This window comes from Gavialis gangeticus, unplaced genomic scaffold (genome assembly GCF_001723915.1).
Source record: "Gavialis gangeticus isolate Ggan-Ray unplaced genomic scaffold, GavGan_comp1, whole genome shotgun sequence".
Lineage (NCBI taxonomy): Eukaryota > Metazoa > Chordata > Crocodylia > Gavialidae > Gavialis > Gavialis gangeticus.
In genome coordinates, this window is record NW_017729004.1 from 33,675,469 (window position 1) to 33,686,504 (window position 11,036).

The window sequence follows — 11,036 nt, forward strand, 5'->3', positions numbered from 1 at the left end:
TTGATGAACCTTATCTTTGCAGTTCTTTGATTCTTGTTTCATCTTAAAAATATTCCAAGGTAAAACATAATTCTCCTGGGCACAAGCTGTCTTGCAATAACTCCAAGTGATGCCAAAGTAGCACTGTCTAGTAGATTAAGAATGGGGCTGGAGGTCAGAATCATCCAAATTCCAATTACAACTCATTATTAGTTAATTTGAGGCCTTTTACTTAACCTCCCATGCTTGTTTCCACTTCTGTGTATGACAGGAAGTAATGATTCTTTAGCTGCTGGAGTCTTGTGAAGAGTAATCAGCTAGTACTTTTATAGTACCTTATATCTTCAAAATATTGTACAAGTATTGAGTATTACAGCAGGCATTTTTTATTCTTCTGACAAGAGTCCCATCTCTCAGGAAACAAGCACAGTTATGTATTAAGAAAGAAGGCAAACAAACAGCAAAGCAAATTCTACTTATGAAAGTGCTGCTTGCAGTTTCAAAGATGTATTTAATGCAGCCACACATGAAAAGCAGAAATTTAACTACCTTGTCAAGTTATTCTTTGAATGTTTAATGAAGTTTTCAGAGAAATTATAAGTAAAGGAATTAATTTATGAATTAAAATACATTTTTGAAACAGGTTCTTTACAAAAATGTAGCAGGTATAGATGATGAAGACTCAAAATATCTAACACATTCTCCAAACTTCTCTTATAGTTAAACTAATTAAATTCTGTTGTACAGACTGTTTGAAGACTTTTATTAGGGATTAATTGTGTTTTTTGCCATTGTTCTTCATAATGAAAAATTCTTCAGTAGAGCCCAGTGAATAATGTTCTACAGAAGATTCCATTCCACAAAGAACCATTCTTTTAAAGTGATCATCATTTCCCATGCCACAGGCCAGCCATTATCTAGGCCCTTCTTTGGTGCTCCTTTTGAAGCTAGCCCTGGACCACAAAAAGGAGATATATAGGGCCAGGAAGAAAGGAACAAGTCAGACGATGTCTTAGTGGGATGGCTGAGAGCCTAGCAGGGAGGGAACCCAGAGTTCTACAGGGGCCCTTGCTCCCAGTGAGGCTGAACCATCACCCTATGCTGCACTGCTATATTAGTATTAGTGGTTCAACTTCAAATAGAGCAATAGAAAAGGGGCTAATTTAGTGGGGACCAACATTTTTGGGAGGTGCACCATAAATTAAGTCCCGTGCCCTCCTTAAGTGCCTTTCTGATCCCTTTCCCCTGCCCTTCCACTCTGCTTTCTGCCCCTGCCTGACCTACTGCTCTGCTTTCTGCTCCCTGCTCTATATGCTGCTGTGCTTTCTGAGTACAGAGGCTGACCATGTCATTTATGGCAGCATTTCTCAACCCATGGGTCACAAGAATATATGAAAGTGTCGCAACCAAATGTAGCCAAGCAGTGCGGAGAGTAGCTTCTGCAGCTTCCCGCAGGTAAATATATGGGGCAGGGGGGAGGCAGGGGCAGAAACTATGTCAGGGGAGTTGGGGGACACAGGTGACACTACCCATCACCCCCTCTCCTCCTCGGGCAGAGCCATGGCCTGAGGGGAGCAGCAGCAGCGGCCAAGCCATGGCAGCAGGGTAGATCCATGGCCTGGTGTATGAGCAGTTGGAGAAAGTGAGGACAGTGTGCCCCCCCACCCCTTCATTACTCCTTATGCTGCTGGTGGGTGGCATTGCTGGTGTGGGGATTCTGGTGGCAGCAATGAGCCTTGCCACCCTGCTCTGCCCTCCGACGATAAGTCCCGTTTGCTGGGCCGTGGTGGCGACACCTGCCCATGCTGTTCCAGCCAGGCTATAGCCCACTGTGGGTGCACAAATCTGGGAGGCATGTGCCCCCCCATACCCCACACACCCACTCCCTGCCCCATACACTGGTTGGCTGGAGCCTGGGTGAAGAGAGTAGCAGGTCAGAAGTGGGGGCACCAGCAGGGCTGGGGAGGTAGAGGGCTGTGGATTGGGAGTGAAAGGCACCAGCAGGGCCAGGGGGATGTTTTCACTGTAAGTATTTACAGAGCTAATACTGGCCATCCATGTTTACAAATGGGTCCTGGTACAAAAAGGTTGAGAACCACTGATTTATGGCATATGTGCCACAGGTTGGTCACTCTTGTGCTAAATAATCACTGATCTGTAGCATACTGGATGGACAACTGTGCTAAGCTGGAGATGCTCAGGTTCATACCAGCTGTGGAAGAGAGAGTCCTAGAATGTCCAGCTTCCTAGGTAACTGCCCTAGCCACTGACCTATACAGGCAAAGGTACCAACACCAGCCTTTTCTGTTCCTGAGTCTAGGTCTGGTAGTCATGGGTTTTGACTGACTCCATTTATGGGCACTAAGCAGCTGTGCATCCAAAAGGGGTGTGCATATGGGCCTGGGCTACTACTGTGCATGTCTAGTCCTGTGCCACTCTGTAGTTGCAAAGTCATCCATGTGTGCGAGGCTACACAAGCAAAAACAGAATTCCAACCTGTGTAGAAGTGGCATTTTGGCATGGAGACAACCAAACCTGAACACAGAGATGAGAAGGAAGGGATTAGAATATTACCCTTAGAGCTTCAAGAGTTCTACATTTCTCACACTAGGAAGTTTAAAACTGCAAGACAATACCTGTAGAAAATCAAAATTACATATAAGAAGTTTCTCTTGCAGCCAATCTAGGCATGTTATGTAAGAACTTTTCTTGAGCCTTTATTCTGCTCTTCCCATGGTAATGTGTACTTAGAAAAGAATGGTTATGTGTTATCTACAAAACATTCATAAAGAACAAAACTAAGTGTCCTTGAGGGAATGCTAGAATGAATTTGAATATACTGGTTCAACAGTTTTTGTGTCTCACCTGGTGCTTGTATATAAAAGCATAATGACACATAACAGCATCATTGTTGTTTATTCCTTCTGTTTATAAAATTATTGCAAATATTTTCCTGAAGAACACTAATATAGTGAGCAGAAAGTTATCTAAATAATCAGCATGAAAAGTATGCCTTTAAAGGAAAAAAGAGCATATTACTTTTAAAAGATCCATTTTTGAAACCACAGCTAATTAAGATTCACAACAGGTGGGTGCACATTTTCATAACAAAAATATCCGTCCTTCATGTAAGTGTCTGTTTTGTTATGTAGGTGCACACACAAAGAAGCATTTCAATCTGAAAGTTAGCTAAACTATTGTTCTGATTGCGATGCAGATCTTATAATCACGTTTAAATTGGTCTAGCTTTGCTTCCAGATGTTTTGATAACAACACAGTTCTGTTCTGTTTATCAAATCTCAGTGTAGTACTGCACCTTAAAAAACAACAAATTAAAATATCTGATAGATTTGCTGTAGGAGTTAAACTTAAATTTGCTTTCATGGAAATTCTTCTTTGTAATTTTTTATTTAACTGCTGAATATTTCCTCTCCTTTTTATTATGTTACTTCTAACAAATAAATGAGATGACAAACAAATGAGATGACAGTCTAAATCATATTTGGCTATTAGACAACTGGCCAACATGCCTGTTGGTTGATTTCTCTTGAAATTCAACTAATCCTGAAATCAGTTTGCTTCTGGATGACAGTAGGAACCTTACTCTGCTCAACAGAAGGCGCATCTACAAATGCACCTAACTGTACTAGCAAGTACTAAATGATTGAGCAGTAACCACTGTTACTGTGCAGTCCCACCAGTGCATGGGTTGTTTCCGACCCTACAGCACAGTAGCTTGTTGCTGCTGTGCTGTGCTGTACCGTTGGTGTCACAGTTTGTGCCAGCCAATGCTACATCGCTGTAGTGACAAGCTATGTCACTGTAGCTTGTTGCTACAGCAACATAGCATCTCATGTAGCTGTGCCCAGAGTGAAGTTACTGAGAGCAAATGGGAGGGATTCTCCTGCCATAAGGGAACTTTGAAGGCTGAGGCTTTCAAAGTTCTTCCAGCAGAACTTGGTAGTGGACAGCAGACTCTGCTTGGATTACAGAACAGCCAGTGGGGGTATGGTTGTTAAACAGTATCTTAACTATGGTATTTAGTCTATTCCAACACAAAGGTTTTTTCTCCCATTCAACATGGGAAAAACAAAGCCTTGTCTTAGAATAGAGTATCAAGTAAATTTGCAGTATCTGAGGTCAGAAGAAGCAGCAGGAATCCACTGCACAGGCACAGGGCAGCGAGGGACCTGGAACAGAGCCACAGGGCGGCACAGAGGCATGGGGCAGTCAAGGACCTGGTGCAGAGGTAAGGGCAGCATAGAGGCACAGAGAGGTGAGAGACCCAGTAAGTAGGAATAGAACCACATATGGGCAAGAGCCCAGCATAAAGGCATGAGGCAGCAAGGGACCTGGCACAGAGGCATGGGACCTGGTGTGGAGGAATGGGGCAGTAAGGGACCCAGCATGGAGGGACCTGGCAGTGGGGAGAAGGGCAAGTGTCTGGGGGGCACCAGGGGAGGCTGAGATTACTTGCTTTCTCACTGCTTATCCCCCCCGCCACCGCTTTTTCTGCCACATCAGTGGGGGAGGATAGGGAGGATGAATTTAAAACAACCCTTCAACAATTATATTCTATACATGGAAAATTAAAACAAATTTATTATTTTCCATGTACAGAATCTAATTTTGGGGGGATCATCTTGTATTCAAAGTCATTTTGGCTTTGGCTAACTCCAGCTAGTTGTCAAACAAAGTATAAGCGACTGCTCGATTGCTTAATTGCTTCTTCTGGGACTCAGATTAACGTTACCAGTCTTAATTAGGTGTTAATAGGGAGGTACATATCCAAAGAATAATATTCCCAGACAAAACAGCAGTTTATTATAAGTGGTTCCTTTAATATAGAATAGGGAATGCAAGTTTTAAATACTTGCCTGGGTCACTCATTGGTATCTTAAATAACTTGTACAGCATTTATACTCCCTCCAACCAATTTTCATTGTCCTCCACTTGAAAAATTCTAAAATTATGATTTAAATAAGGCATTTACAAGTTAACATGAATACAGTAAGAAGTACCAACCAGAACATACAGGAACCAACAGCAGAAAGAGTAAAAGTAACTCTAATGGTGGAACCAAGACATGTATATGCGAGAGTATATGCAAGTTCCCAATTTACTTTTCTTTGTACTGTTCATTATTTTGCAGCCTTCTATCATGTTTCCCTGAATTATTTGTCTCCTTTTTAAAAGGCTATTCTTTTTATCTGTCCTCATAATGTAGCATTACCATGCCTCTAATCATTTTCATAATCCATCTCTATACCCCTTTTTATTTTTGGTATCTATATTTTTAGAGGAAGTGACCAGAATTGAAAACATTATGAAGGGTAACAGTATGTATTTGGTTCACATAGTTGCAGTATTATATCCTCAGTATTATTTTCTATCCTTTCATTTATACATGCTAACATTTGTGCTTGCTTTGTCAGTACAGACTGCAGTAAAGCGCACATGTAGATGCACCCACTGTTTGTCAAAGTGGGTGCATCTACATGCATGCTTTACTGCAAATGCTCAACAGTAAAGCATCACTATCTACATGAGTGCCAGTATTAGGGCACAGTAAATTAATTAACTCCACCATAAGATAGTACTGTCAGGGATGGTACTACCTTACAGTGCTGTAACACACATGTGGATGGTGACTGGGACTGCAGTACTTTGAGATGAAGCAAAGCAGCCCTGGGTTGGCAGTAGGCTCAGGGAGTCAGCCACATGGCTCTACAGTTTCAGCATTTTTGTCTCTCTGCCTCCTGACCCCACCACCTGGAGAGTGGGGCTGAACCTTGGAGCCTGGTGCCAGCCTGGGGCTGTTCCACCCTGGCTAAAACTGCTGCTGTCCCAAGCGCATGTGTAGACACTGAACCCAGGAGTAGTGTACTCCAGTGCAACCTGCTCTGGAGTTTGTCACATCACATTAACTGTGCATGTAGATGCACCAGGTTGCAGTTATACCAATTATACTGGTTATAAGGCTGCAGTTATATCAGTATGAAAAGGGTATAAGATTATGTGGGTAACCTGACATTGATCTGAGATAAAACTGTGTAAAGACTTACATGATCATTGCATATTTAATATTTTTATGGAAAACAGATCATGTCAGAAACCTTTTACATTTTTAATTAAATTATGCAATTGTGGGGATAGAATATACGTATATTTTTTGTAAGGAATTGTATGGACTTAGTTTTGTATGACAATCTGTTGTTATAATTTGCACTATACAGAATCAGGGCAACACACATAGCCTTTTTGCCAGGCATAGGATGGCAGGAACAAGGGCCAAGTTCAAAACTATAATATTTGGTAAACTGAAAGCTTTAAAAAGCCATTAGAAATGATGAATTCTCTGAAATGATGAAACTGAAATGAAAGCATTTCAGGCAGTGTCCCACAAGGATCTGTTCTTTGCCCATGTCTATTCAATATCTTTGGCAATGATTTGGGGAAAAAAACCCCATAAAACTGCTGGTGGTAAAATTTGCAGGTGGAAAAATCTGGAAGAATGAGAAAAAATTAAAAGAAGTCAAATTTGCTGAAGTTGGCTCATTTGAACAACATATGCCAAATACAATGTCATCCAGGAGCAAGGACCGTAAGCCACACCTACAAAAAGGGAAAGACTATCCTGGAATGCAGTGATACTGAAGAGAACATAGGGGGTAGATAACTGAAGCTCCCAATGTAGCATTGTAATAGAAAACACAATTCTTGGATATTTAAGTTGGGGAATGTCAAAAAGACGTAAAGAGGTGGTATTGTCTCTTTGTATGGCCCTAATGAAATCCCTGCTGGACTAATATGTCCAATTCTGGTGTCCACAATTATGCTGACTAATTGCAAATGGTTCTGAAAAGAGTTACAAGTCTGATTCAAGCACGGAAAAATGCCTTATAATGCGATAATTTAACAGAACAGCTTGACCTTCCTATTAAAGAGAAAATTATGAGGAATTACAGTCCATAAGTAGGGGAAGCTATGATGGGGAAGACCTTTATGACAGTAGATGAATCTTTAATCTTACAGAAAAAGGTATAATGAGAGCCAGTGTTTGGAAGGTGAAACTAAATAAATGAAGATTAGATACAGGTGCAATTTTTAACAGGGAAGGTAATTAACTAGTAGAACAATTTATCTAAGATTGTGGTAGATTCTCCATCACTTGGAGTCTTCATATCAAGATTGGATGCGTTTCTAAAAGCTAAGACTATAGCTCAACAGAAGTTATGGGTTTCATGCAGAATGTATTTTTGAAATTCTGTAGCCTTCAATACACAGGAGATCAGATTCAATGCTGTCAGTGATCCCTCCTGGCTTTAAAAATTATGAATTTCATATAGAACACTACTTGCAACCTGTTCAGAAATGACCTATGGTCACAACTTATAACCAGTCCTGAGGGTCATTTGTATAAGAACAGAGATGCTGAATATCTGCATTTCCTATTTACTGTATTTAATAGAATCAAACACGAGTTTCCCCCAACCCCATCAACACAGGGAGGGAGAAGGAAGCCTCATCTTAAATTCAAGTACGGGCCTGGGGCAGGCAATGACTCAGCTCCAGCTGGGGATAGACAGCAGAGGAGAAGACACAACCATGGGGCATCAAGGGGCAGGGGGCCAGGCAATGAGTAGGGCAAGTGGCAGGGACAACAGGTGATAGGAGGGATGGCAGGGAGGGCAAGGCACAGGGGACAAGGGTAGGAGGTTTGCATCCTTGCTGCTGTATTCTCTACTATAGCGGTAGAAGTGGGGGGGCCAAATTTAAGAGGATCACCCAATAATGAGATTGGAGACATGGAAAATTATAACAAATATGTAATTTATAACACATTTATAATTTTTCACTTCTAGAATTTATTATTGAGTGGTCATCTTAAATTTGAAGTCATCTTGGATTTGGGTAAATATGGTATCTAAATGCACACTGGAAGGGTTCAGCACTTCTTAGAATCAGCCCATGAAACATAGAAAAACAAGATTAGAATAATTTTCTCCTTTTTATTGATTGATATAGTTTTGCATAAGTTTATTCTATGTGAAACAATCATTTTAATTACTCAGTTGCTCTTTAAGTATTTCATTTCCAATCCAGTCAAACGAATCAAGAGAATGATTCTACCTGTTAGTAAGAAAACAAGAAAAGGGTGCAACTGAAAGGCAAAACACATAGAGAAATATAATTATTCTATATACACTGCACTTTCAAGGTGGTTGGAAGTACTCAACTAAAGGTGAAATCCAGTAGTTATTACCTAGGGGAAAGTCTGAAACCAGTAGTGAGTTTGTCCATGCACAAACCTTAGAAGAATATGGACTTTACTATATAGGTTATCTGTTATAAACCTGCCAGAGCTCTACATTATTGTTTATATCATACCTTTTTATTCATATTGCTACAATGATAACAAATATATAATTAATATTACTGCCACTTACTTGATCTCTTCCTGATTTATGTGATGTCATGTGGCGTTCAAGCTGTGTTCTGTATGCAAATGTGTAACTGCATAAGGAGCAACTGAAATTATCTTCATTTTTTTCATGGCGATATTTAATGTGTTCCTTCAGAGAGGTAAAACGTTTGTATCCTCTATCACAATATGGGCAGGTAAGCAGTTGTGAAAATGCATCTGGCGTTCCTGCACAGGACAGACAATATATCTTTATTTAAATCAAAATGAAACCTCTGGGTATAATAACAAGAATAAGTATGTTGATGATATATTCTTAGGTCCATATATACATATAGTTGTCTTGAACTACTGGTAGATTGTGTACTTTCAGGAAAGGAATAAGATCTGTTACTTCAGTTTTTCCTGACATGCACCTACTCATTAATTATCTATGGAACAGACAGCACTAAGTTTGCGCTGATTAATCTAAACAGAAATAAGATCTAACTAAACACGTCTCTCATAATTAATCATCTATTGGATTACCAGTGCAACACTATAACATTTATGAATATATTTTTTGATTGAAAAGCAGCTTAAAAATTTCAGAACAAAGTCTAAGAATTCATCGGTGATTTAGCTCTGAATATGCATGCCAATCCTGCAGTCAGATTTACCACTTAACACTACTTTGCCAGTGATGAATAGTTGTTTTACTTTCAGTTGCTTAAGAACAATCTTGTGAATTATAAGAGCACCCCTCTTATTGTTCTAACAATGTTCACCTAATACATAAATATATAGACAAGTACTGGAAGAACTAATAAATTTATATTAAAGAACTGATAGAAATGTAGTTTCTTGTGATAGTTCTTGGAAACAAAATACATTATTCATCTCTCTTCTGCCTCTCTACATCTTAATAAGAAGAAATACAAGGAAACATGTAATACAAATATTTAACTCATAGTAAGATATTCTGTAGGGATGGCAAAGATGTAGAGATGACAAGGATGAAAGAAAATAATGAGAAAACAAAAACATTTGGTACCAGAAGACCAGTTTTGATCTTACTTGTACCAAGTTTACACTGGTGTCACTCTACTGACTGTTAAAGAGTTCTTCCAGCTTTATGTCAAGATAAAAGCAAAACAGATTTCAGGGCAGATCCAAACGGGTCAACTGGGCATCCAAGCAAATGCATAGAATTAAAATACCTAAGATCCCGGGCACATAGTACATTTATGGCACAATTAACATGCCAATCATGCCACCAATTGCAAGAATGCTACACATTCAGCTAATTTATGGCACCATAAAGTGGCAAACCAGGCACAAAGATGTTCCACAAAAAATAGGGAATATCTTTGTGGCTCATTTGTATAGAGCCATCAATTGAACATGTAGCATGCTTCCATCCCAAAGATGACAATCAGCTGACTGTCAACTTCAGTACTGGGATGAGACTCAGCACTGTGATCAAGATGTCCTGATGATGAAAATGAACTGCCTTGCATTGCAGGGTTTTCTGGCAAGAGTAAACCCTAAGAAACCTGGCAATTCCCATGCTCAGCAGCCTTTCCTGCCTTGCTTCAAAGCCCCTGCAGGGGTTGTGGGGCAAGGTACTTCAAAATTTTCAGTCATGGGAAGCCATGGGGAACGGGGCTACATGCATGGTTTTTAGACGTCTCAGTGTCCTGAGACACTTGAAAACTGAAATTTTCTTGAACCCTGGTGCTGTCTGGGGCCCAGGCAGCTGATGGTCGGCCTCAGCCCAAACTAGTTCAGGGTCTCAAGCCCACTAAGCATAGGGCTGATAGCCAGCTCATTGTCAGCCCTGGCCCCAAACAGCCTGGAATCTCAAAACAACCCAGGGCTGATGCTAACACTAAGCTGATTGCTGGTCATAGACCAGGGAGCCCCAGGTCTTAATCAGCTGCCAGCTGTACAGCCAGCATCTGCAGCCCTACACATGGCACTGCTGACACCGGTTTTGAACTTGCCACACAGGAGAAAGCTGATTGGCTCCCACTGCACAATACTTGCACAGCCACCTGGGTTTCAACTTGCCAGTGCAGGGGAAATCTGTGCTCCCCCTGCACCGGCAAGTAGAAAGGGTGTGATTGGGTTCTGATCCCTGATCCCACAATTGTACTTCCTGCCATGCATGTGTTTGTAGTCACCTTGGGGACAGTGACCACCAATCAACTGAATTCACCATCCGGTGTGGGGTGGGTAAGATAATTGTAGGGAAGTGCTTGACTTTAGGAAGGCTAACTTCAGTGTGCTCAGGAGTGTAGTCAATGACACATTGCAGGGTAGGAGTATTGGTGAGATGGGAGTCCAGGAAGGGTGGTTGTTCCTAAAGGAGGCAATCCTTTGGGTGCAGAGGGAGACTATCCCAGTGTGAGAGAAAAGGGGCAAAGGAGCCAAAAAACTTTCTTGGCTAAACAGGGAAATCCAGGGAAGCCTAAGAGCAAAAAAGAAGTCATATAGGCGGTGGAAGCAGGTTGAAAGGCCAAAGCAACTACAGAGCTGAGGCTGGCAACACAAATTAAAGACAACAAAAAGTCTTTTTAGGTATGTAGGGAGTAAAAGGAAGGCGCAGGGCAGCACAGGACCCCTACTAAACAAGAAGCAATTAGTGACA

At 41.0% G+C, this 11,036-nt stretch overlaps 1 protein-coding gene across 1 annotated transcript in view; it reads right to left on the reverse strand.

The window, feature by feature from the left end:
* Positions 1 to 11,036, reverse strand: part of ZEB1 (zinc finger E-box binding homeobox 1) — a gene marked incomplete at its 5' end in the record, with an annotated part of 76,300 nt that overhangs the window by 15,877 nt on the left and 49,387 nt on the right. The window contains one exon of the mRNA XM_019507951.1: positions 8,430 to 8,632. Coding sequence (XP_019363496.1) covers positions 8,430 to 8,632 — 203 coding nt within the window. The remainder of the gene's footprint in view (positions 1 to 8,429; positions 8,633 to 11,036) is intronic.